General features: G+C 40.6%; 1 protein-coding gene and 1 long non-coding RNA gene across 4 annotated transcripts; one reads left to right on the top strand and one right to left on the bottom strand.

The window, feature by feature from the left end:
* Positions 1-144: 144 nt before the first annotated feature.
* On the top strand, positions 145-7942 carry LOC144327283 (uncharacterized). Its single transcript, XR_013392287.1, has 3 exons — positions 145-2577; positions 4200-4469; positions 6796-7942. It is a non-coding gene; the product is annotated as an uncharacterized LOC144327283 (long non-coding RNA).
* On the bottom strand, positions 4471-25238 carry POPDC1 (popeye domain cAMP effector 1). 3 transcript variants are annotated; one of them, XM_077926136.1, is made up of 9 exons: positions 24984-25236; positions 23393-23441; positions 21140-21373; positions 20016-20140; positions 14036-14223; positions 13225-13333; positions 9981-10148; positions 8261-8402; positions 4471-7273 (listed from the first exon to the last, which is right to left on the bottom strand). In XM_077926136.1, the coding sequence occupies exons 3-9, from the start codon at positions 21360-21362 to the stop codon at positions 7167-7169; spliced, it is 1062 nt and encodes a 353-aa protein (XP_077782262.1). In that variant the 5' UTR covers positions 21363-21373; positions 23393-23441; positions 24984-25236; the 3' UTR covers positions 4471-7166. The 3 variants fall into 3 exon arrangements, with proteins under 3 accessions (XP_077782262.1, XP_077782261.1, XP_077782263.1); XM_077926135.1 differs by having other exon boundaries at positions 23375-23441; positions 24984-25235; XM_077926137.1 differs by lacking the exon at positions 23393-23441 and having other exon boundaries at positions 24984-25238.
* Positions 25239-27230: the final 1992 nt, after the last annotated feature.

Raw genomic sequence — 27230 nt, 5'->3', positions numbered from 1 at the left:
GCTTGTGATCTGGGGATGTCACTTCACTGCTGCAAACACAGCTGTTTGACTTCACCTCCAGAGGTGCACTCCATTGTCTCTGAAGACCGACAGATGCCAACAACAACAAAACAAAACAAAACATTTATTAAAAATAGGGTGAGTTTCCTAAATTGCAATTCCAGTAGTTGCAAAAGGAGATAAGAATGACAAGTCTTTTAAATGCTAAGAAATAAAGATTATCTGTTTCAGCAGAAAAAAATAAAGAGTTCTTCCAGTGAGGTGAATTTCATAAGCAGGTTTCCTCTTACCTTATCAATTCTCATTGGTTAAGCAATAATGCTTGTTCTCTGCTTAAAAGCCATAAAGAGGTCTACAGTGCTGCTGTTTGTGTGCACAGAGGAACCACATAAAGCAGTCCCTGGGATGAATATTGCCACCTGGAGAGTCATTCATGTGCAGGGCTAATCAAATTGATAAATGGCTTCTTCACATCACTGCAAATGGCTTTAAAACGGAGATCTGAAATAATGGGGGTGAGGCAGAGAAATAATCAGTTTATCCGCATGTCGAGTCACACTACAAAAAAGGGGTAGTTCATATATCTTCAGCTATAATGGCTACTCTGATCCAGGGCGTGTGTGACTCTCTGGAATCCTCACCCGATTCTAAGGCACAGTTAGTGATCTGTTCTGGATGGGAGCTGCTTTCCTATGCGCTTATCTCTACACGACAAATTTATGCTTGTGTTTCTGCCAATCTAATTGTTCTGGCATCCATAAAAGAAATTTATTGTTATCTTAACAGAGTAGTTGTGACTTCAATGCAGGGATGTAGCATAAACCATTCATAACACAAAGTAACTTCATAAGAGCAAAAATGTAGCGTGACAATTCAGCAACAACAATAGCTTTATTAAATAAGAGCAAAAATGTAGTATGACCATTCAGTCAGTTGTCCAAATCTGTTGACTGTCATACACCCCACCAATCACATGGCTCACTCTGATTCTAGTCTTTTAAAAGTACTAATAATTTTGTGTTGTGGTTATAAGCATAGCAGCTGTCTTATGTTTCTTCTTCCTGTAGCAGCCCTGCCGCCACCACCATACAGCCCCCCCAATATACCCCAGTGGTTGAGGGACCTTGCAGGGCAGATTTTCAGGCAGTGCAAAGGTGGAGGAGAGAAGGGACTCTGAAAGTCCCATTCCACAAGTAAACCTCCTATCGTGCAAGCAAGCTGCCACAACTGAATCTCGCCCTATATATTTCATTTGCAAAGTGCCTAAGAAACTAAGCCCAGTTCACAGTACCTACAAGGACAGCCCTGCCCAATAGGTTTGCAGTTTAGTGTTGGCAGACAGTGGCAATAACTTCAGTGCAAAAGCACTGCTTAGTTGAAGGTGCTGGGGATTCATTTAGTCTCTCCAAGCAGAAATGGTGCCCTGGGATGGTGGGATGATTCTTAAGTTAGACTGGGTGTGTAGCAATTATGAGATGGACAATTTTCCACCCGCCTAGTGTATAATACACTGAGCTTCAGAGTTTTACACTACATTTGATTGTGGTTTTATATCTTGATTTTATTCTGTGAACTGCCCCGAGACCCCTGGGTATAGGGCGGTATAATAATAATAATAATAATAATAATAATAATAATAATAATAATAATAAATAAATGATTCATGTTAATTCTATGTTGCTGTTCTACCCAGCTTCTTATTGCCTAGGCTAAAGGTGCTTCCAGATGACTTGTCTATTGACCACACCAGATATGGTTTTAGGGTACCATGACCTGTTCAGCTACAGGGGGGTGCCACAACAATGCTGTAGAATGGGGTTTGAGAGGCCGCTGAAATTTGTTGAGTTCCCCCTTGTGGTGAGTCATGGAGCTGTAGGTGGCAGCTTCTCAGAAAAGGATCTTCAGACCCTAGCCTAGACCAACTCTGCCCACACAACGTGGCCATTGTATCTTCCTGACCAGAAAAGAGTTGTAAGAGGGCTTCATGTTGAGCCTTGCTTGTGATACTCTATTACTGTTTGATCCCCAATAGATGCAGGCAAGCACAGCAGTTAACAGCATGCTAGCTTGGTCTTTGATTCAGTGGTTTATTCTGAGTACTGATGCAAAACACTACATTTACAAAGAATACATTGAATGATTTTTACTGTTTGAACTCAAAAAGTATCCCCACTCCTTCTGCCTTGGTTTTTTAACACAAACACACAGCTCCTTTGTCAAAAGGCAGGATAAAGAGAATGAACATCATTGAACTCAATGGGAATTACCGTCTGATCCTATGCACTCAGAAGTAACACTCCAATCTTATGCATAGGAACAAATCCCATAAAACTCATTGAAACTGTAATCAACCCCCCCCCCAAAAAAAAATAATCCCACAATTCGCTGTGCATGTAATACGTGGAATTAACTTCCTGTGATTTTTCTGCTCTCAGATCTTCAGCATTCAGAATGTTTTAGACCAGGAATGTGGATCAAGAACCGTTCTACCCCCACCCCATCAAGGGCTGCATTCTTTCAGAGGGAATCTGTTGGCAGTTGCATGCTTGCTGTGGATGGAGGAGCAGCCAAAAGTGGGTGAGCCAGCCCCCCTTTTTAATGGTTTCATCGTGTAGCAACCATGTCTTCTCTTTCCTTCACTCTGTCACACACACTATGGAAGAGGAAGTTTTCTCCACATGGTTGCCTGGAGAGCAAGAGCCAGAGGTCTTCAGGTCACCTGGCCCTGAATTAGACACTAAAAATATATATGCATGTGGTGTCATTTGGAAGTAGCGCTGCCACCTCCAAACTCTTAAGTAATATCTGTAATTTTGAAGAATTGCATAGAAATCAAAGACATCACCATGCTGCAGTGATCAGAGAAAACTCTGCCCAAATATTGTCTTTTACTCAATTTTTCAGATGGGTAGTAATGGTCCAGTTCTCCACTCTCTGAAAGCACCTTTTAGTGGCTTGTCTGTTCAGGGGTGCATAGTCTCCAAGTCTGCTCTGCAAACAGAAGACACAGTTCAGCGGCAATAGCAAGCAGATACTGGATTAGTGATCAACTTCTATGCCTTTAGTTTCAAGTAAGTGGGCTGCAGCAGACCAACGGCCTTATTCTAGTTTAATTACAGGGAGTAATGAAATCCCATATCTCAGATATTAATGCATGTACTCAGTGGGATTACTGCATTTGCTTTACACATACAGATGCATTAACACTTTGATTTAATGTTGGTGGCTCTGTATATTGTTCAGGCATAATGTACAGGCTCCTTGCTCAGTTGCCAGGTCTGGGCTGGTGACTAGAGCGTTTCAAGAAGAATATTGTCTATATATTTTATCTACTTTTTTTTTTAAGTGTAGCAATGTCTGTGAACAGAGCAACCTCTGCTTTGCATGCTTTTTGTGTCATAGGTGGCTGGGCTGATTGTTTTAGCTTAAGTCAATCAGTAGCTGAAATTTCGTTTCTGCATCACCTTTTACTACAGAGGATGAAGGGGAATTCATGTCCCAAGAGTAGTTTGTACAGGAAAGCAGGATGTGGTCTTAATATTTTATTAATCTCCAAGGAGGAAATTAAGGAGAAGCATAAGTGCTCAGTTACTAGAACCAGATGGTATTTAGCAGAATACTTTGCTTATAAGCTTGTTTGTGGGGGAGGTTCTAGTACATACAAGATTTTCCCGAGTGCACTTTTATTGCACAATTATTACAATGGAAGAAATCCTTATGCTTCCGTCTCTGTATCCTTAGTAGCCTTGAAGCTTTTGAAGGAGGCTTACCTTCTGCTTAGGAAAATTCATTGTTGTTGTAGGATTAATATTTCCATTTCCAGTGCATGTTCTGACAGCTTTCTATTCCAGTGTAAAAAAAGAATGCCATATGCAGATAGGTGGGCAAGAATTTTGTATGCCAGATGACATAAAAGTAATCTGATAATTTGCAAAGTTAGGCATTTCAGGCATAAGAATAGGTATTTTAACCATAATAAATACAGCTAAATTTATTACCTTTTATATAAAATAGTATATTTACTGAATACTTGAACTAGTATGACTCTTTGTAACTTTTCCTATTCTGAAAGAAAGCTATTAAAATGTTTAAATGTAGGGTAGTCTCTGCCCCCCCCAATTATTTTCCAATTTGACATCTGTAATAATTCTTCTGTCAGAAAGCTGAAATTGTTTTATTTCCCCTATTAACTTTTTCAGGAGAGGGGGTGGAATATGTTGCTGTTCAGACGGGTGACAACTCCCAGAGAAATTGGCTATGCTGGTTGGGGCTGCAGAGTTATAGTCCAAAAAGATTCCCTCAGAGCACCTCAACATGGGTGGTACAAGTCCTACAGCAGATTAAGTCAAGGATACTGTTGAGGATGCTTAAGAATGTGGTTGTGCATTACAACAGGACAGAACAAATTCCCTATGCTGCTAGTGTTTCATATTAGCTGGCGGATAAAGAAGAGGTCTAAAGAAATGCAGGTATGTAATATGTATTTATTGTTTTATTGTACAGAAAAATTAAATCTCTCTCATATATACACTTTTCAAAAAGCTTTATTCCAGTTAGTAACATTGTGCCTTATGTGCAGAGTCAATATAGCAGTGAATTATAGCTGCATCACACTATAAACATGTATAGTCTAGTCCAGTCACATTCATTTTTTAAAACATCAATAGCAACCATACTGGAAAGCAGTATTTCTCTGAAGGATCAATCCAGCAAAGGTGCAATTCTAACTACTTTACATAAAGGGAAACACCTACAAATGTGAATAAGCCAGATCCTTAAGCCAGCTCCTGGTAACCATGGGGTTATTTGAAAAACTGGGGAAGAGATCTCAATGCTGCACTTCCTAGCCCTCAAAATCTTCAGTTACATAAGGTATATATAGTCTAGTAAATATCTGTATGGTGCAGTCCTATAGTCCCTGGGTGGGTGGTCCCTGGGACCAAGGAATCTTATTCAATCATTGCCTGTGTTCCAATAGCTAAAGGCAAAAAACAAAAAACAAAAAAGTTATGAGGGAGGATTGGAGGTAGTTTGGGATCTGCTGGATGCAAAACGCTGCTGTTTTCTGGATCCATTTCTGAAATAGAGCTGAAAGTTTGCCAGCCCTGCCTAGGGCTAGTATGGTTATTTTCTTCCTACTGGGACTAATGGGTATGGATTTTTAAAAAACAACATGCCAGCAAAGAGGGGGGGGGGAGAGGACTCCCTCTTTTCCTGCTGGCAGAAGTCCAGCAGGACTGTGGTTTGCCCACCATGACAACTACTTCTCCCCTCCCATGTAAGAGTTCTTTGCTATTTAAACAAGGTTCTCTTTCCAGCGACTTCTGCTAATGACACCCCACTCTTGTAGCCTTTTCATTATGATGCTTGCAATTAACAAATGTTTGCAACAGCCAACTTAGAAAAACCACAGAGATGACATTCAACAAATGAGCTAAAATTATATACTTCCATTATTTCATTGGTAGTTAAGCAAATCCTTAAATTTTCCAGTTTTAATCTATGGAAGTGTTTAATTTGGGATGAAGAAATCTCTCTATTACCATAAATATATATCCGATGCAGCTGGAATCGAAATTTTAAAAAAGGCACTGTGTTATTCTCTCCATCAGCGTTTATGCCACAGATTACAATTTACCATGACTGCCAATAATTCTATGTTTATGGAAAGCCCAATGAAAAAGCAGGATTGGATGTATTCTATTCTTAGAAAAGGAGTGTAATGTAAGCACATATCAAACATTGATGCACATAATGAAGTACAACCTACAGGAGTGATAGAAAACTTTGTGGGCCTCCAGATATTGGAGAACCAATTTGCCTTAGTGTGGGTGAATGTGTTATATAATGGGGAATTGTTGTTCAACAACAATCTGCAGGGGAACAGATTCCCCACCACTGGCCAACATCCCACTGAGGTCAATGGCAAACACCCACTCATTTTAATGATGTGAGACTAATTAAAGCACTGTGACTCTGCCCTACCACATGAAATGCTGGTGCATTTACCCAAAAGTACACCGCAAATCAATTTCGTTGCAATAGTATTTTGAATTGCTAATACTTTAGGTCTTGTGTCCAGTTATAATAGACATCACATTATAGAACCATTCATAAACATTACACATGGCTGAAAGGGAAAAATGTGGTTACAATGAAGTTATCTTGATGACTGCAATATTATTTGTACCAGTTCACAAAGAGTGTGCCATGACTAAGAATACAGTCATACTTTGGAAGTCAAACAGAATCTGTTCCAGAAGTCCATTTGACTTCCAAAGCGTGGCTTCTGATTTGCTGCAGAAAGCTCCTGCACCCAACTGGAAGCTGTGGAAGCCCTGTCTGAGTTTTGGATTCCAAAGAGCGTTCGCAAACCAGAACACTCACTTCCGGGTTTGCAGCGTTCAGGACCCAAAATGTCCGAGTGCCAAACCTGCACATCAGCACAAAATGGGAGCAACTCCTGTATCCTTCCTACAAATAGACATACAGTGTGATTGTGACACACAACACAATAGATTGATTACATATTTCAGCTTTGACTGTGCTCAGTCTTAATATTATTAGGCAGGGCTGGCGAAGATGGGAGTTGCCTCAGCCCAGATGACTGCTTCCCCCCTACTGACCCAACAGGTGGCCTAGGTGGGGGAAGGAGCCTGTACCTTTGCAAGTGCAGCAGCAACAGCTGATTCCTGCGCTTCCAAGTCCCACAAATCTGAGGTAAAAGAAGGCTCAGGTGTTGGAACATAAACTGAAAACCAAAGTTTGACACCTTGTTTAAAACGCCATTTCCAGGCACATTTGCTCCAGTCCAAGAATCCACCGAAGCTGTGAGGACTTTCCCATTCACTTCAAAAGAGAAGCCATTCCTGTGCAGACGGTTCCATTACAAGCAAAGACCTTTCTACACTATTGCTTCAAACGGGGCATTCTTCTCCTCCAGTCCAGAATGGGGCTTCAAGTCCCACTAAAACCAGCATTATTTATTTTTCAGGTAATATGGTTAAGGAGTTCACTCACAGTCTTTTTTTCTGGCATATGTGTGTGTGGCCAAATGTACATATGTATTTTAAAAAATCAAAAATTAACCTTATGTGGTTTGGCAAGTTTTCTGTGTCTGCCACACTTGTAGTAGCTCACTGAAATTCCGCTCAGCAAGATCACTACTAAACTTTAGTTGATTTGACTGATGGGGGATGAAAGACATCATCTTCCACACTTTCTTCAATTGGTTTCATTTTTGCTGATGTTCTTAGACAAGGAGATGGCTGACCTGTCAACCGTGAAAAAAGGAAATAACTTAAAAGTAAATTATTACACTTCAAAAAGGAAACAAAAATCAGCACCTTCTCCCACCACTACCACCCATATTCTAAGTAAGAAGGAAATGGAGTGTTTCAGTTTAAATCTGAACATGCTGGTTTAGAGGGAATACTGGTGCCAGCCAGGCAAACAATAAAAAACAGAATTACTTAGTGCCACCTATGGTTCATTTTCAGTATTGCTCCCCATAATGAGCAGTACTATTAAGGATGTGAGCACTTTCTCAGTCTTTTGGAATCTAAAATGCATGTAATAGGAACATTTCTTGGGGGGGATATCTTAAAAGGCTGCAAGCATACAAAAACAAAGCATTATATCAGTTCAGTTTGAAATGTTTTTCATTTTTTTGAATGAAAAAAAGCAGAATTATGAAATCCATAGCAGCTAGTGTTACCTCATTCATTCAATTATAAAAAAATCTGTACTCTCTAACCATCAGTAGTTCTTGCTCAGATCACAACGGGGCACAGCATCAAAGCTGTGGCCCTTTAAACTACATTGGGGAGTACTGTTTTCATTTGTTAGTATGTTATGTATTTTTGTGTTTCCATATTGTAAACCACCCTGTGATCCTCAGATAAAGGGTGGTATAGAAGTTTAATAAATAAAGTAAAACCTGCATAGCATTTGATAATTTGTGACTTAATGTAGAAACTGTGGCACATTGAGAAAGATGAGATACAAGATATGAATGATGAGCCTGTGAAGTCTGAACTGCAATGTCCCTTTCACACATGAAAATCATTGTTTGATTGCAGTCACTGCACAAGGAGCATGAATGTGAGAACATAATTTTTTTTAAAAAAAATCATGGCCTGAACCTACAGACTAATGTCTGAGTGTAATGGTATATCCCCTTGTGCTAAAGTATTTTCCCCACAACACATCCTCATGACACTTGTGATTGACTAGCTGGAAATGTTGGTTAATGACTCACGAAGGGTTGAGGCAGTGGAAGTCCCACGGAGAAAATGTTGCAAGCCATCTTCGCCATCACTTGAACTAGCCATGCTGTTTCTCATTTGCATCACAGAAAGTTGTGAGCACAAACTGGGCTGTCGATCTATTTTCTGGGATGTCTGTAGAGAACCAAGTTATACCAAATAGTTCATCATTACTAAACCTGAACATATATTTATTTATTTGCATTTCAGTACCAATCTTGCTTCCTCCAAGGAGCTCAGAATGGCAGACATTTCTTCCATCCTCACCATTTTTTTGCTTACAAAAGTGATTATTGTTTGTATGCCACCCTACACCCATAGATCTCAAGGTGGTTCACAATATAAAAAACAGAAAATACACAAAGACAACACAATAATCCCCCCTTCCACAACACATTTTAAAAGGGCATCAGATGTCAATCAACCAAAGGCCTGGTTAAAGAGGAATATTTTCACCTGGTGCCATTAGCTGGGCTAGGCTAAGAACTGGAGAATGGTCCCAGGATCACCTGATGAGCTTCATAGCTCTGTGAGGATTTGAAATTGCTTCCTCCTGATCCAAGTCTGACACTCTGCTACATCACTGGAGCTTGCCGTATATGTGATAGGGCATACATACCTTTTCCAAGGAACTAGGATCAGCTACTAGCAGGGCTCATTTAAGTAGACCCCCCCCCCGGGCTGGCTTTATAGTGTATATTGTGTGTGTGTGTGTGTGTGTGTGTGTGTGTGTGTGTGTGTGTGTACACTCTCTCTCTGAGGGCAGGAATTGGAAGATTTGGATAGATGATTTTTTGAGATGCTCTGTTAGTAAGAGGCCTTTAGAGATAATTATTTGTGGAATTCGTACTTTGCACATGTGTATGCTAAATGCCGTTTTCCTGGACACTTGAAAATGGTACGACAGCCATCACTGTGCTCTTAGTAAACTGCACACTTAACAAGAGTCAACAGTGTGATGCAACAGCAAAAAAAGAGACCTAATACTACTCTAGGCTGCATCAACAGAATTATAGTTTCTAAATCAAGGGAAGTAATAGTTTCGCTTTATTCTGTCTTGGTCAGACCACACCTTGAATGCTGTTTCCAGCTTTGGGCACCACAATTTAAGGAGGATATTAACAGGCTGGAATGTATGTAGAGGACTATGATCAGGATGATCAAAGGTCTGGAAACCAAGTCTTAAGTTGAGGGAGTTGGGCACATTTAGCCTGGATAAGAGAAGACAGAGCAGATGATAGCCATCTTCAAATATTTCAAAGGCTGTCACAGGGAAGATTCACTCCTTTGAAAGGTGGTAGGCTCTCCTTCATTGGAGGTTTTTAAGTAGGGGTTGGACGAGCATCATTGTTCTGAACCATAAACCGAAACTGGCAAGCTGCTTTGCCGAAAGTTTATACTTTTTTAAATAAAGCACTAGAACTGGCCATTCTGAAGTTTTTGGCATCCTCCTTCAGCAAAACTCCACCCAACCATTCCCACAAGCCCTCCTTTGGGCCTAGAGTTCAGGATAGTTGTGAATGATCTAGTTGAGATTACTGCACTGAAGGGGTTGGGCGCCTTTCCAACTCTACAACTCCACAATTCTATGATACTATTATTCAAAATGTAACAAATATATAAAAAAAGAGGTAGCATAGAAAGGGAAGATGCGTTTTTAAGAATTGAGGACAACAGCTACACAGTTTCCAACAGGAGAGATGAAACCCTTACCTTATCATTTAGTGTTGGATCATTTAATGAGTACAACTTGTTTGTAATATCTTTTCCAATAAGGTACTTAAATATTTCAAAGAGGAATGGTTCAGATTCCAGAAAAAAGGTAAGTCTCTCTCTGGACCAGCACAAAAATTTGCAGTTATCATCAGCAGTAATGGAGACCTGCAAAGAAAGTATATTCATAGAATTAGCACTGCTTTAATATGTGCCACTGACCACAAGGCATTTTAGTTTGGGTGTTCAGCAGAAAGAGACTTAACACAAATGTATCAATAGTGGTTTCTCCTTCAAACACTACATCCACAGTCTGACACAGAATGTGCTTAATAGATAGGTCATGGCCAATAGGTTCCCAAAATTTCACAGAAATATGCAAGGAAAATTCTTCTGATGTTTTGGAAACCTGCCTTCCAAATCCATTTAGTTAAAAGCACCCTTTGAGCAAATCTATTGCATAAAAGGAATGAAAAAGATGGACACCAATGTCTGGGATTAAACAGGCCAAATTTGAATAAAGGAACATATATGCAGGCCCAAAGCTTTGCTGTTGTATGTGGTCTTGCTGCTTCTACCATCGTTGTCATAACAACAACAAAAATATATGCACTAATGCAATATTTAAAAATAGCAACCAATTATTATTTTTACTCTCAATATATACCACCAACAATAATGATTATATACAAAATGTTAAAAAGGAGAAAACATTAAAATTTAAAAATTAAATGAACTAATACATTAATGTCACCCTTTTTTGGCCCTTTTTTAACTAGTGCTGCTGTTTGAAATCGACAATAAAATATTAAAACATTACAATGTTTAATTGTCTTGATCTGTTGCACACCATCTTTATGGCTTAGAGAAAGACAGCACCGACAAATTTAAAAACGAACGAACAACATCAGTTTATCAATAGTGCGACAAATGATACAACTGGACCAGTATGAATGCAGAAGTCTGATGGAACCCTACTGATGAGATTGAGATGCATGTGTGTAGGATTGCAGCTCAGTTCTAAGGGCTGATTCACACATACACCAACCAGTAAAAGCAAAAGGTAGCTACTTTGTGAAGGTTGACATGCGTCCAGCAGATGGCACCAGTGTACTAAGAAAGAAAGGAAGACCAGAAGCCAAAGCCCACCCCAGACTCATAGGGAAGAAATGATCAGTGATCCTGACAGGGAAGTGAATTATGAATGTGCTGTCTCCCAAAATATGTTAAAGCAAAATGATCTACACCCAATATAAAAGCATGCCAGGAGATGCCATGAACCAGTTTTTAATTTGGTGTACATATTTAGTTTAGTGATGTATGGAAGTGAGAGCTGGACCATAAAGAAGGCTGATCGCCGAAGAATTGATGCTTTTGAATTATGGTGCTGGAGGAGACTCTTGAGAGTCCCATGGACTGCAAGAAGATCAAACGCATCCATTCTTAAGGAAATCAGACCTGAGTGCTCACTGGAAGGACAGATCGTGAAGTTGAGGCTCCAATACTTTGGCCACCTCATGAGAAGACTCCCTGGAAAAGACCCTGATGTTGGGAAAGATGGAGGGCACAAGGAGAAGGGGACAACAGAGGACGAGATGGTTGGATAGTGTTATTGAAGCTACAAACATGAGCCTGACCAAACTGCGGGAGGCGGTGGAAGACAGGAGTGCCTGGCGTGCTTTGGTCCGTGGGGTCACGAAGAGTCGGACACGACTAAACGACTAAACAACAACAACATATTTAGTTAAGCTATTCATATACCACCCGCCAAGAAAGCATCTTCAGGTGGGCTACAACAATACAATTTCCATCCCTGCATATATTTAGAAAAAGAAATTTGGAAATGTGTACCCATCAGTCATAAAATGAACATTTTTCATTATGTGTAAAAAAAAATAATCCAAACCCTGATCTAAATAAAAGAGATACAAAGAACTACTCCTTTAAAATTAGGCGGTTTCCTCTCAGCTCAGAACAAATCAATGACCAAAAATAATCTATTAGGAATAGTGTTAAGTATCCCATAACTTCCTTCCAGTGCAGAGATGAATATATCTTGACAGCTACGTCGCTTTGGCTTTATGCCCAGTTCTTGACTGGAACATATTACATCAATTACCAGTTTTAGACACTGTATCAACCCTCTGTCCTGGCTTTACAATCAAGTAGATACTGTATAGTCATAGTTAAAAACGAGAACTCACTAAAGATCTGCAGCCCCAAAACTGGGTGCTTGGTACAATTTTATGTGTGAAATTCAGCTTGCCCACTTCACAACAGCCACCTCTGGGGAAATTGAGGTATCTTCACAACTTAACTTCCAGATGTACAGTGACTTTGCCTCCAAATATCACATTCTGAGAGACTGCCTTCGTACCAACAGTATACAACACCCACGGGTGGGAAGGTTTTTTCTGAAACTCAACTCCTCTCCCTTGTTTCCTATCTTTACTGCATCTACTTACCATCAAATCAAGTCCCTACTTCTCAAGCCAATACCTACTCTGCTTCCTTTCCCCTTGAGCAGCTACTATTCCTCTGGCCTCCCCTTTTACTCAGGAGATGGACAATTATACAGTCTTTTCTACAGATCAGTTACATTTGTTATGAGACATTAGTGTGGAGTACAGTTTAAGGTCAGGAAGAAAAGGAAGGAGGAGGGGTGGTGGTGAAATTTATATTTACAATTGTCAGCTTTTTATTTAAAAACGGGGGCCTTGGGGTTCAAAATCATTTTAGAATATGGAGGAGAGAGTACTATTGCTGCCCTTATTTATCTTCAATGCTTCTTTTGAAGTAGATTAGTGTTCAGATTAACATTAGGCATAAGCCTGGATAGCTCACTTGGCAAGAGTGTGGTACTCATAACACCAAGGTTGCAGGTTCAATCCCCATATGGGACAGCTGTGCATTCCTACAGGGTCCCTTCAAACACTACAGTTCTATGTTTCCTTAGTCCCACAACAGATTCATATGATTATTTTATCCAATATTTATTATGGTACTTGCATTAAACCTTTAGAATCCAAAGAAAGAAACTATATAATTTTACAGCTCTCAACAAGCAACACAACACTGCCACTTTTGCATCTAGAATGATAACGATTATATTCTCCAACATTAACATCTGAAAAGGCTATATGAAAAAGTTAAGAAGATTAATTCAATGCTGCCATAAAACTCTATAGCACCTCATATTTTTTCATCAAGAATTACAATCACACCCAACAGAACAGTTCCATACCTGGAACTTCTCACCTCGATGCATCTGAGTTGATCGAAATTCAGGAGAATCTATAAAGGCACAGGGGTAAATATTATGCAGAAAATGCCCTCGATAGGAGACCTTCATTCTGATGATAAAAATATGAAAAACATATGAAAATACCAGAGGAACAACAATTCAATTCATACCGGAATAAAATAATTGACTGTGTTTAGAACCCTGGAAAGTTGGGATTCAAAAACAGATATGTTTTTGAATATAGCAGGCTTCCCACTTCAGAAGATAAACTTGCATATCATGAAGTGCGGGAGTGGGGGGGAAACGAACTAGACATGGAAAATTATGGGAACTCTATTTCATTAAAGGTCACAGAGCAACACCTTAACAAATAACATTCCCCATGATTCTCCATGATTGTTAAAGTGGTATAATATTGCTTTAAATGTGTGGTGTGGGTAGAACTCTGATTTAACACTAAGGTAAAGTTAAACAAAGTGAATCAACAACTTAGGAATCATGGTGGCATGAGAGAGTGCTACAGCTCACTGACACCAAAAAAGTAAGGGAGACGCCAAGAAGCAATTGGCTCAAGCATTGCAGAAATCAGTAAAGGTTACTGCTACCTCAAAGCAGTATCTTAAAGCAATGGAGGAAAGCAGCATTGAATTGCTACTGCATACATTCAAATTATTCAAAACTAATGTTATGTATAAAAGAGGACACAAGTTATTGTATATTGCAGTCCCTTTCAATTTCCATTTCCACTTTTCCACACTTCAATTATGCCATGAAAAGGACTACTCCTGTTCAAACTTTTTCAAGCACGTACTTTCCTTTTAACAGGATGCTTAATCGATCGTCCACTGATGTTTTGTCCTCTGCAGCATACGCTTGACCTGTTTTTAGTGTCTGAATGTTGCAGAATTGTCCTGTCAGTCTTTGGAACAACTCTGGAGGCACATGGAGTGGTTCAAACATTCTCTTATACAGACTGTTGAGCTCCTTATCTATCTTTATCTATAACACAAAAAGTAAGTATTTCTCAGCATTGACTCTAAAATATACTTTTTACCCAAAACACCTAAACATACAAACCAGTGACAACTTTATTCCAATGTAGCATCAAAGAAACTGACAAATGGGATACATCTAACACTATAGTTATATATTAGCAGATGTGCTTTTACCATAGAAATTTAAATAATTATATCAGAGTTAGAAGTTGCATTGTATTTTTCTGTGTGTGGAAATACCAGTTTCTTCCAGCCTACATTTAAGCTGGGAAGTGCCTGTACAGTTTAAAATGATTCAAAGGGCACGGGTGGCGCTTTAGTCTAAACCACTGAGGCTCTTGGGCTTGCTGATTGGAAGGTCAGCAGTTTGAATCCATGTGATGGCGTGAGCTCCCATTGCTCTGTCCCAGCTTCTGCCAACAGAGTAGTTCAAAAGCCCACCAATGCAAGTAGATAAATAGGTACCACTGTGGCAGGAAGGTAAATGGCATTTCCGTGTGCTCAGGCTTTCATCACAGTGCTATGTTGCACCAGATGCGGTTTAGTCCTGCTGGCCACATGACCCAGAAAGTGATATCACACTCATGGCTACAAGCAGATGTAACCAATGCAGTAATACAGATATAAATGGCAACATAATTATATTCTAATAAAATAGGTAATCAGATCTTTCCTTATTTTCCCAGTTATTTCTCTACCTGTTGTAGCATAGAGCTGGTGAAGCAGAGTGACTAAGAGTACAGTCCTCTAAACATTTACTCAATGGGACCTGCATCTGAGTTCAATGAAACTTGCTTCTATCTAGATGTTTATAGCTGAAGAGACTGACCTACAAATCAGGATGCATTCAGGTCAAATCTCAATTTGGCTGTGAAATAGCTAGGTGACCTTCAGCATGTCTCATTATATCACCACACACTCCCAACTGCAATAAGGGGGGTAAAAAAATGTCACAGGGCTAGAGTGAGAAAAGCAAGTTATGTGAAGCACTTTGAGCACTCTACAGGTAATGCTCAAAAGCAAAGTACTAATATAATTCTTTTGATTCTTTGCTAAGAAGCGGAAGATGGCCAGAGAGCCATGAAAACAACTCTAAAGGCTTGCAAAAGCCACTCCATTATAAGATGCTGTAGGAAAGAGAAAACAGTGTCTAACATTCTACACTCATTTATGCACCAAAACAGGAAACAGGGTGAGGAAAAAACTGGCTCATATCTAGCTGTGCTCCTGAATCAATAGAGTTACTACCCAGGACACAGTGTCCTACCGTATCTAAAAACATTAGCAGATTGAGCAGAGACCAAATTGGTTTGCAAAGAGAGGAGAAAGTGGGTGTCATGAAGAGCAAAAACAGGAAAGGCTTCAGCACTAGACAAATAAGTATCAAAGGCATAACAGAGGCATAATTCAAGGAAAGAGAGTTTGTCTGTAGTTTAGATTATTTCTTGCTAATAAATAAGAAAGGAAAAAGAGGTGTGTGCTCTGAGGGGAAAAGAGCTTTGCCCTTGGGTTTAAAGAGAAATGTGAGTATTCATTTGTCATAAAGATGCTAGGAGTCTTGCAAGCTGTCCTCCGTTCTCAATCCACATACTGGATTTTCTCCCTTATCCTTTCAGTTCATTTAGGTCAAAGTGTTATTTCATGCTTCATTTTCATACTGTTCACTCATGCCACAGTGAACAGATGCTACAGAACAGCTGTAGAAAGTGCAGTGTGAGAGAACTACTCTAGATGAAAATTATTCAGCAGTAAAGCAGCAAATATCATGTGGATCTCCATATAAACTGTGCCCATATGCAATGGATCGCAGAACTAGAATGACTTTATTAGCAGGAAACAAAACCTATGTAACTTGCACTTTTCAAACAATATCTGAATCAAAACACAACCATGCTTTGAAATTTGAATTTCTCTTAATTTTGCCATGCAATGCTTCAGCCAAGTAAAAATGCATAAATTAAAGCTAAGTGTGCATATATATGGAGAGATAGCACTGCAAAAATTGTGCAAAATAGCATATAAATGTGTGTATTAGGAAAAATTAACACTAAAATGCTGGTGAATTTTTTTAAAAAAATGCATACTGGCAAGGAAATGTTGAGAACTGAGTATTAGGAAAATGAGAAACAAAAGCGACAGATTTGACCATCCCTACTCAACATTAAAGGCTGCCTTTTAAAGGCTTCTAATAAACTGCACATCAAGTTCCTGTTTTCCCATGCCAAAGCTTTCAGTTGCATTGGTGTTCTTCTGATGACATATTCAGCTTAGGAGGGAAGAGAATAGCCTGAAACATTTTAAGTTTTTGTGCAATGACTGTAAGAATGAGTCATCTAGCTTGCTGTGCTGCTTTCATTTTTTATTTATATATTAAATCAAATCTAACTGGATTAAATGAAACACTCTTAATATTTCAATTTTGATGTGGGTTTTATATTCATCATGAATAACCAAACTGTGAAGGATGTTGGAAAGCAGATGAGCTATTGAGTTATACACACACACACACACACACACACACACACACACAGCAAGACAGACAGGAAGAATATTGATAGCCAGAAAGCAAATCCACTGTCTAAAACAGGCAAGCAATCACAGTCACTTCAGTCTTTTGAGAAGTGGCTTTAATATTTCATGCCAACATTTCAAGGAGGGAACTGCAGCCCAAGATAGGAAAAGAGGTGGTAAAGGAACACCTAGCTATTTTAAATGAATTCAAATCTCCAGGGCCTGGTGAGCTGTACCCAAGCTTGCAGATGTAGTGTCAGAGCCTCTGTCTATAATCTTTGAGAATTCTTGGAGAACAGGTGAGGTCTGCAGACTGCAGGCAGGCAAATGTTGTTCCCTATCTTCAAAATGGGGGGAAAGACGACCCAGGTAACTACCAACCAGTCAACTTGACACTAATACCAGGAAAGGTCCTAGAACAGGTGATTAAATGGTCTGTCTGTAAGCCCTTGGGAAAGGATGCTGTGATTACTAAGACCGAGCATGGGTTTCTCAAAAACAAGTCATGCCAGATGAATCTCTCTCTCTCTCTCTCTCTCTCTCTCTCTCTCTCTCTCTCTCTCTCTCGTTACAAGCTTGGTGGATCAGGGGGAAGATGTGGACATAGTGTATCTTGATTTCAGTAAGATATTCTTGTAGATAAAGGAACTGTTAGATGGATTTGTAGCTGGCTGACTGAACCCAAAGAGTCCCTAAAGGAACTAATAGTTCTTCATCATTCTGAAAAAAAGTTACACGTGGGGTGCTGCCGGATTCTATCCTGGGCTCATTGTTGTTCTATGCCTTTATAAACCACTTGGATAACAGACTTGAGGAGATGCTCATCAAATATGCAGATGACACCAAACTGAGAGGGGTAGCTGATGCTATAGAAGACAAAACTGGGATTCAAGGTGACCTTAACAGTTTGGAGAACTGGGCCCAAACTAACAAAATGAATTTCATTAAGGATATATAGGCAGGAATAACCAGATAGGGGAACACCTGAATTAGGCAGTAGTACATGTGAAAAGGTTCTAGGGTCTTAGTAGACCACAAACTTAACATGAGTCAACAGTGTGATGCAGCAGCAAAAAAAATAATGCTATTCTAGGCTGCATCAACAGAAGTACAGTACCCTAACCAAGAGAAGTAATAGTCTCACTCTATTGTGCATTTGTCAGACCGCATCTGGAGTACTGAGTCCAGTTCTGAGTGCCACAATTTAAGAAGGATATTGATATGCTGGAATGTGTGCAGAGGAGGGTGACCAAGATGACCAGGAACAGTTGAGGAAATTGGCTATGTTTAGCCTGGATAAGAGAACACTGATAGGAGATATGATAGCTACCTTCAAATAGCTAAAGGGCTGTCACATGGAGGATGGAGCAAGCTTGCTTTCTCCTGCTCCAGAGGGTAGGACCCAAACAAATGGACTCAAGTTATAAGGAAGGAGATTCCGACTAAACACTAGGAAGAACTTTGTGAGGGTAAGAGTTGTTTGACAGTGGAAAGGATTCCCTAAAAAGGTGGTGGGCTCTCCTTCCTTGGAGGTTTCTTTTAAGCAGAGGTTGGATGGCTGTCTGTCAGGGATGCTTTAGTTGAGATTTCTGTATTGCAGCGGGTTAGACCCTCGGGATCCCTTCCAACTCTACAATTCCATGATTCTATGCTCCAAATATACCAATTCAGACAATCACAGTAAATGCAACATGGAACAAAACCCTATAAAATTTCATTCCATGAAAACATGGGATAACCTTTCTTCCTCCCTCTGCCCTCCCCAAAAGCAAACTCCTATTCCATTATTATTTTTTTAAAGCAACTTCACCAGTGCACAACATGACAGAGAGAGGAAGGACTTAAACTTTCCCAGTCCAAATCATTCAAGATAGTTCCTTCACCCACCTCATGTTCCAGATGTGGGCTGCTCAATCAAACATGTGTTTAGGATCCAACGGGTGGAGCACAAGCAGGTTTACAAGAACAATTTGGAATGGGACAGTAATCTGCAGCGTGCACGCCCCTCCCCAGCCAGCAATCTGCTTTTGTTCAGACAATCCCAGAAAAGAAAACCACACATGTATTACTGTAACATATGGTGCCAAAGGAGGCAGGGGGCTGGAGCACTTTCCCTATGACAAAAGGCTAAAATGTCTCAGATTTTTAGTCGGGGGTGGGGGAGCTCTGAACCAGCATGTTCTTAAGAAAGAAATCAGGCTACAGTTAAAAGGAGCTGTATGAAAAATGTAAAGCCTGCATTAGGCATTCATTTTTACATGTGGCATAGATAGCAAGAGAGGGCCAAACCAGCTTTTTAGTTTCACACATGACAAAGCAGCAAAACATCAGCGCAGGTGCAACACTTAAAGGAAAAGTCAATACTGAATAACACAGAATCAATTTAAAAAATCTTAAGAGGCTGGAGAACAGCTTCAGTAGGGGCTGATAGGTTATATTGCTAGGCACTGAAAGATGCAGAGTTGCCCTCCAAAACAAAATAGCTGAGGAAACAAGGCACACCCATCCCCTTTTATAGAATTAACTGTAAGTCACTGATCTATAGTAACTGAAATTTTGCACTGTACTATAAAGAAAGAAATTATTTGTTGATGGCTCAAGATAACTTTGAATGACTTGCAGCATTGTATCTTCCAACAGGGCTTACTCTCAAAGAAATGTTCATAGCCTTAATCATGTACAAGGAATTTTCCTGCTTATTGCTTAATTGATGCCTTTCAATCGTATCTTGTAAAACTGGTTACAGTATGACACAGAAAAATTTTTAATATTTGATACAACAAAAAGGTCATACAATTCAGTGATTACTGGTCACCAGCACAAACTTTGGTTTAAACCAATCTATTTTTCCTGCCGGGGTAACTGATGAGTGGAGGAAATACTCAAAGACTTGTCCCTAGTCATAATGAGCCAGATGCCCTACATCATAAAGAATCAAGTGTCCTGAAAACTGAAAAACAACCACCACCACCATAATGGACACATTGGATTCAAGTTGAACCAAGATGGCAGGTTGCACAAATGGAAATTTGGTGGCTGTATACTAAAAAATAAATTAAAAAAATAGGAATTCATAAAGAATTAAAGGCCTCTGTACGAAGGATTTTTATGTTTAAAACAAATACTTGAAAGCAAAGCTCTTGAGAGTTATAGAAATGATAATTCATGTATTCAAGTTAGTCAACAAGCCCAGTATAGACTTGTTAGAATCAAGATGGAAGAGAATGGTCCTTTTAAAGTAGCACCTTAGACATTTTATCAATAGTTTAGTGTTGATGTACATACCGGTCTTCTCTTATATAGCAAGTATATAAAATGCAAAAGGTTGATAACAAGGAATGTTGTATTCCAGATCATTATATCCACAGCACAACGGAATAGCGTTGCCCAGATGATGAATAGTGTACACCCTGCCAAAAACAAAGTGTGTCAAATGACTATGTATACACACACACATGTCCAAAGAACAATGATTCCAACAGAATACTGCAACTGGTTTTTCCCAGCCTCCTCAGTTACGTATTCCAAGAATAAAAATATTCTGTTTAGCTTACTTCCAAATATTATTATTAATAATAATTATGCTCCTCCTTAGGGCAATTAAGCTGCAAGTCATACACTGGCCCTTCGTAGGCAATGAATGCAAATACATTCCACTGCAACTACAATATAATGTGTGCCACAGTCATAAGCATGTGTGGACAATAAGCAAAGCTCTTCACACTAAAAAAAAATCCCAGAAAACATAATGGCTGGCAGAAGGTAAACAGCTGTGCATGCCGTTTACATGTATGTGTGTCACTAAGTACACTGGAGGTGTACTGGAACCATACAGCTGTTTGTATGTACAGGCCACCTTTCTATTAAAATAATATCTAAAGTAGTTTACAAAAAATACTACAATATCGGAGACAACTAAAAACATTAATTTAAGACAGAGAATTGAAAAAAAAGATGCATTAATGCAATCAGTATAGCAGTATTAGGAATTCAATTAAGTCATATACACAAAACACATAATTACTAAAAGCTATGTAAAATGACAATAGTGTTAGTGTTTCCTGAACCTGTCAGAGAGCATTCTACAAGCTGGGTGCCACCACTGATGAGGCCCAGTGTAACCTTACTAGTGGGGACACCCAACAGATCAGATACACGCTAAATCAATGCTCCCTCACTATGACAACAGAGCAGTCGCGTATGAGCCAGAGTTATCTCTTCTGGCTTTAACTCTTCCATGCCATACTAAACTGTAGAATCCTGTTCTGAACCACAAATTACTTTTGTATTTCAAAAACAGTTTGTGTTGTGGTATGGAAGAAGGGGAGCGGGTACTAGTATGCAATAAGAAGAAAATCTATTTGGCATATAAAAGCTTTTGCGTATTCCTAAATATTTGTTTGTCCTACCTATTATTACCATGGCTCGTAGGACAATCATATGAAGATGGAAAGTGGTTGGAATAACCAATCCAACAGCAAAACAAATATTGGCCAAATGAAACACGAGATGATGAATCTCTCTCCAGTTTTCACAAAGAGTTTCATTCAAAGGCATAGAGATGGGATTGTTGACATCTGGGTTGAAACTCAAAGGGGTCACCATGATTGAATTTGCTTCTGTAGGATTCATCTTGAAGTTGCCTGTTAATTGTTTTTAAAAAAAACAAAAAAAAACATTAAAATAAGAATTGGAAAATACAAAACATAGTTTCACACTTGCAGCTTGAATCAATGTCTTTTTCAACAGATACAAAAGTACTGGAGACCATATTCACAGATGTTAAAAACTCTTATATTTAACATTCTGAAAAGTTTTTGCGTGTGTGTGTGTCACTATCACTCTTATTTTTAAATAAGAACAAAAGACAACATATGTATCCAAGCTGCTCCAAACTGTTTTGCTATCCACGGCAAAGTATCAGCTTTCTGCATGCATGAAGTGTATGCCAAAGGTGGCTTCTATGCTTTAGATCAGTATTGGCATGGGATGCTTAAAAATAAAGTGAGTCTCCCTTATCTATCCCACACCTATCAAACTGTCATGTGGCAGCGACATTAAATAGTTCTACTAAATATAGCACTTTACAACGCTTGAGAGGCAAAAGGCTGCACAATTTTTCTGACAGCCAATTTTAAGTGCAGCAGAAACAGGTTTACTTTATCTCCAAACACGACAGAAGGGCAGATAATGCATCTGACCACGGAGCAGAACGGTCCATGCATGGGCATCAGCAAGGGGCACTTCTTAATTAGATACACAACCAGCCCTAGTATTGAAGTTGAAAACTTCTTAACAGGGGCATAACTGTTTGCTTCTCTGCACTGTTTAGTTTTAACAGTGGCTTTCTTGGCAGTTCCTATCCAGTTTTAATTATTTTTTCTGGTTTGTATTCATGCTTTTCAACTTGAGCCAAGTACTTGTTATTGCCTGGTAATAATAATGTCAAAATACCACCAACATATACAAGACAGTGAAGGAAAAGAACACAAATGTAACAACTTACAGGGTGGAATATTTTTTACCTTAAGTCATATTTCCTTTTTTAAATAATTTGAATAATTTCCTACATTTCAAATTAAACATTTTACAAACTTTAAAATATCCAATGACTTCCCTTCTTCTCCTTCCATGGTTCATATCATACTTTCCTGCATATTTTACAATAACCATTCAAATCAATTTTCCACTTTCACATTAATCAAATATTGTTTACTCTGTTGAAAACATTAATCAAATATTGTTTACTCTGTTGAATTTATCTTAATGCTGCCAGTGTTTTCAGCGGTGTACAATTATTTTCCATATATTCAATAAATATTCTTCACTCTTCTTTAAATATACATTCTTCTTGCACTCTTATTCTGGGGGTTAAACCTGAAAGTTCTGCATATTCTAACATTTTAAGTTGCAAGAACTATATATACAATTACCATGCAAGCACAAAGGTGGGGTGGCGGTTAACTATGCAAGAAAGCACGTCAAAATTAATTTGTCAAAAGTCAGGCGCACATTAGATTTTGAATTTTAAAAGCACAGGCGTTCAACAAGACATTGAAAAAGCTTTCAACATTATAAGTGTATCAGAATCCAAACTTCTTTACCTTCAATGTTACTGTAATACCTGGCATGGGCTAGAATGTAAAATCTTATTATCACCTGCATTTTATCCTGCACTAATATTTTATTATTATTATTATTTTGTTATTAATTTATTGGGATTATTTATTTATGCCTATAAATATTTACACATGACACAAATTGGTCAGTACAGGATGAAATACACCTTTAAGGTTGCAGTGCTTACTAGAGAATCAATCCCACTGAATTTCATGCCTAGGCTTGGGCTGCAAGTAGTAGGGTATTTTTGCACACTAGCACAAGTCACTGAGAAGAGGCAAGCTATATATAACACACCACACACACACACAAAAATCCTAAGCTCTATCCGGGCACACTGCAAGTGTTAAAAGCCTACACACAAGCTCCACTCTCTGCTTTGCCCTCCAACTCATGGAGGGCAACTGTGTGAAGTGGGGAGGAGTGGGAAAGAGATAAACTCTGAACTTTTGGTATCGTGCAGTACTGATCCCTGCACAGCATCACAGATAAACAAACCGTTGGGAAAATTCCCCATGGGATACCTCTGTTTTCTGAATCACCTGGCTTTGTGCTGCTTCAGAACAAGTGTACTTATAAATAGCTGGTGACCTGTAAACAGACAAAGTAATGCATTAATTCCACTCAGCCTTAAAAAAAATAAAAATGTCAGTAGCCAAACTCTTCACTCAAAATGAAAACACATTTTATTGTTAATGCAGTTTTGCAGTATGCTCTTGTAAATCATAACAATAAACATTTGGCGGGGTTATTTCAAGCAGATCGTGACTGCATCTATTTGTATAAATTAATTCAGTTTGCATTTATTTTGCATCCTATATTTGCTGGACTTCAAATATAAAGTGCACCGCCTTTCATATACCTGTGAGCGGATACTTATTAAAGAATATATTTGAAATGAAAAGGAGCAAAGCAAGGAGCAACAGCAGGAGTCGTCCCCTCAGTAAGCGACTGAAGGCATCCAAGGAAACAGGGGTGGCAGATAAGCCCATAAAGCCCGACTGCCAAATTACTGCAGGCTCTCCTCACAAAGGACCGCTGTAAAGAGATAAGCAGACCACCACTTGGGGGTGTCTCTGCTGAAATGTTCCTTGACATTCCAGGCTGTGACAGAGCTTTGCACACAAGCGCACCAGAAAGCAGGAAGGCCCTGGCTGGGGACAACAACAGGTGCTCAGCTTAAATGGAGCCAGGCCTCAGAAAAGCTTAGGGCTTCCCCTGAATTTCAAGCATCAGGACTCATTCAAGAAGGTGCTGCAGGAGTAATGAGCAGGAACAATTCAGCATGTGAAGACTGCCTCTCTCAAGGAAAGGAAGCAAGGGGCTCTACACTCCAACTCTTAAACTGCAGCAGTGTGTGTGTGTGTGTGTGTGTGTGCGTGTGTGTGTGTGTGTGTGTGAGAGAGAGAGAGAGAGAGAGAGAGAGAGAGAGAGAGAGAGAGAAAGGGATGACTGAGTACGTATTGAGGGAACCAAAATATTATTTTGCACTTGTCACACTTTGAGCTCACCTCTGGCAGCGTATGAAATTGACCCTGGGATAGCTCAGTCGGTAGAGCATGAGACATTTAAAATCTATGGGTTGTGGGTTCCAGCCCCACATTGGACAAAAGATTCCTGCATTGCAGGGGGTTGGACTAGATGACTCTTGGGGTCCCTTCCAACACTCCAATTCCATTAAGTTACTATGTCTCTATGGCACAGACTAGGCAGGTAGGTGACCTTGCTAAGCTCACCCAGGTCTGGGAAAGAAGCGACTACTATGCGCAGCTGCCTTGCGCTCTACTGAGGAAGCGCGCGAAACGGACTCAGTCTTAGAGCTGCGTCTCTGAGCAGGCGCAAAGTGAATTTCTGCCGCCCCTCCAGAAAGACGGCCTGGAATTCCTGCCGTTCTTCGAAGGGGTTTTCCCTGCGCGCGAGAGGGCCGCCCGGCTCCCGGGGAAACTTTCTCCTGAGCAAGGGGAGGCGAGCCCGAAGGGCCACCAGGCTGCCGAAAAAACCCCTCGCGGGAGCCTCTCCCGCATCCGCAGCTGGTAACTCCGCCGCCAGAGCGGCCCCTGCAGCGTCCCGCCTCCCGTTTCGCGCGCTTGCCGCCGCCTCGCCCAACTTCTCCCGTCGGGGCTGCAGCCTTACCTGCCGCTCGCTTCTGAGGCGCCTCCGTCCCACCGTGGGTCTCCTCCAGCGGCAGCTCCTCCGAGGGCGCCCTCTCTCGCCGAAGGAGTCGAGGCGAAGCACGCGCGAGCCCCCGGGGCGGAGGTTTTGACTAAAATAGGCAGCGGGCAGCAGCCGCCACCAAGTTGCGGGCGGCGCCAGCTCTCCCTTCGCACGCCGCCTGCTGCGACCTCTCGAGAGCCGCGGCGGCGGCGGACGCAGCGCGCAAGCGCCGGGAAAGCGAAGGCGCAGCCCCGGGCAGGCGGGCCCTTCCTTCCCTTCGCCGGCTGTTGGACGGCGGGGACTTAGGCAGATGCAAACTGCTCTGTGGCTCCCGCCGTCGGGAGGCGTTTGAAACGAGATTCGGAGTGCCTCTGAACATGGGCCGAGTGTTTCTTTTCAGCACTGAGTAGCAGAGAATCTGTTAGGTCCCAGCTCCTCCTCCTCCTCCCCAAAAGACCAATCAAACGCATAAAACAAGGTTTAATTAATGCTTCTGTTGCAGAGGGTATTGGGCTGCTGTGCTTTGGTTCAGGAACCGATGGCCACCCGAGTAGCCCGACAGGTGTGAAATAGCCTGCTAATTTCTCAGGTGAGGGCGGAGCTACGAATTAAAGAACGAGGCGAGTCCCACATTTACCAGGAATCCGTATTCTCCGACTAGATGCCCTACTCCCAATTCCCAGTTAAGGGAGCAGGATTTGGACGCAATGAGGAAAGTGGAAAGGCTGTAGCTTCAAAAGGCCCCAGATTCCATCCCTGATACCTGCAGGTAAGGCTAGGAGACACACCTGTCCTGAAACCAAGGAGAGTCAGTGCAGGCCACACTGAGGTAGATGGGCCCCTGGGAGTAGCCAGGATTTATTAGGGGAGGGCAGAACCAAGTTATCTGCCACACAATTGGTCAGTTAAGTATTTCTATTTATTTACTTGACTGGGGGAGCAGCTGCCCCCACCGCACCCCCCTGGCTATGCCCATGGATGAGCCATTGGTCTGACATGGTTTACTATGTCCCTGTGTAATATGATGAAGTGGTTAGGCAGCAGAGCTGGCCTGCAGGTGAGACGGGGTGAAGCAGCCGCTTCAGGCGGCAGAAATGCAAGAGGCACCATCCTGTCTTCCCCACCACTTCAGACATCACCAGAGCAGCTGTGCTTTGGTGCTGGTGTCTCCCCCACTGCTTGCAGTGGAGGGCAGCCAACACTGAAGCTCTCCAGACCAACTCCCTCTTGCCCAGTTTGAGCAAGAAGAGGGGGTGTTCCAGACAACCTTGCAGAGTTTTGCCCTCTCCCCAGTGATGTTTGCAAGGGCCTTTCCTTTCCGATCCACATGTGTCTAGCCTTCTGTCTTTCTCTTCCCCCTTCCCTCTCTCTCATTCCCTCTATAATTGTATCTAGGTTTTCTCTTACTCTGCTTCCCATTTCTTACAATGTATGTACTCGATTGCCTCTTCTCACTTTCAATCGATTCTCATCTATCTAAATACATGCTAATAAAATAATAATTGTTTTAAATGCTTTGGAAGAAGGAAAATGGGTATGCATGTTTTAGAATGTAATTCCCATAAATGTGGGAGGTGTTTTCATTTTCCCCTACTCTCTAAATAATCGGGAGTGTCTGCAAAGGCAATGGCAGGCATGAAACTATTAAAATTGTAAATCTACACCAAGGAAAGCAGTGTACAATAAATTGTTATTCATGCTATGCATCAAAAATACATCTAGAGAAAGGATCAATGTATCTCATTAATTCAAAGCCAAGGAACAACCATTTGAAAGTATTATGTCTTCATAGCTATTAAAATATTTATATCAATTGCTCATTTTTCTTCTAACGTTTCTGAGCATCTTGCTGTTCATCTCGTATTTTCATCTTTTGGTAGAAGACATTATTTCACATCATATATAATAGTGAATGTATAAGAGAGAATCTTCTACTTCCTCATGGAAGTGGTTGCAGATAAATTTACTCTTGTCTCTTGACAAATTTACAAATGTCTCTTGACAAACCCAATACTGACAAACCCAGCTGCTGCAGCATGTTGGGAAGGGCCACAGGGAAGTGGCAAAACATATGCAGAAGTTCCCAGCTTCAATCCCTAAAAGTTCTAGGTAGTAGGGTTGGAAATGTCACGTACCAGAAATCCTGGAGAGCTGCTGCCAGTCAGTGTAGACAATACTGAACTAGATGGACCAATGGTCTGACTTGGAATAAGGCAGCTTCCTATG

Source organism: Podarcis muralis, chromosome 3, assembly GCF_964188315.1.
Source record: "Podarcis muralis chromosome 3, rPodMur119.hap1.1, whole genome shotgun sequence".
Classification (NCBI taxonomy): Eukaryota; Metazoa; Chordata; class Lepidosauria; order Squamata; family Lacertidae; genus Podarcis; species Podarcis muralis.
This window is presented reverse-complemented; position numbering and strand designations above follow the sequence as displayed.

What these genes read in the sequence shown, in the direction of transcription:
- POPDC1 (XM_077926137.1), bottom strand. Translation starts at nt 21,362, where the DNA reads ATGAATCCTACAGAAGCAAATTCAATCATGGTGACCCCTTTGAGTTTC. An exon ending in TGCTATATAAGAGAAGACCG is followed by an intron (nt 14,224 to 20,015) that starts GTATGTACATCA and finishes TTTGTGTTATAG; the next exon opens with ATAAAGATAGATAAGGAGCT. An exon ending in ATCGAGGTGAGAAGTTCCAG is followed by an intron (nt 10,149 to 13,224) that starts GTATGGAACTGT and finishes CTTTCTTTGCAG; the next exon opens with GTCTCCATTACTGCTGATGA.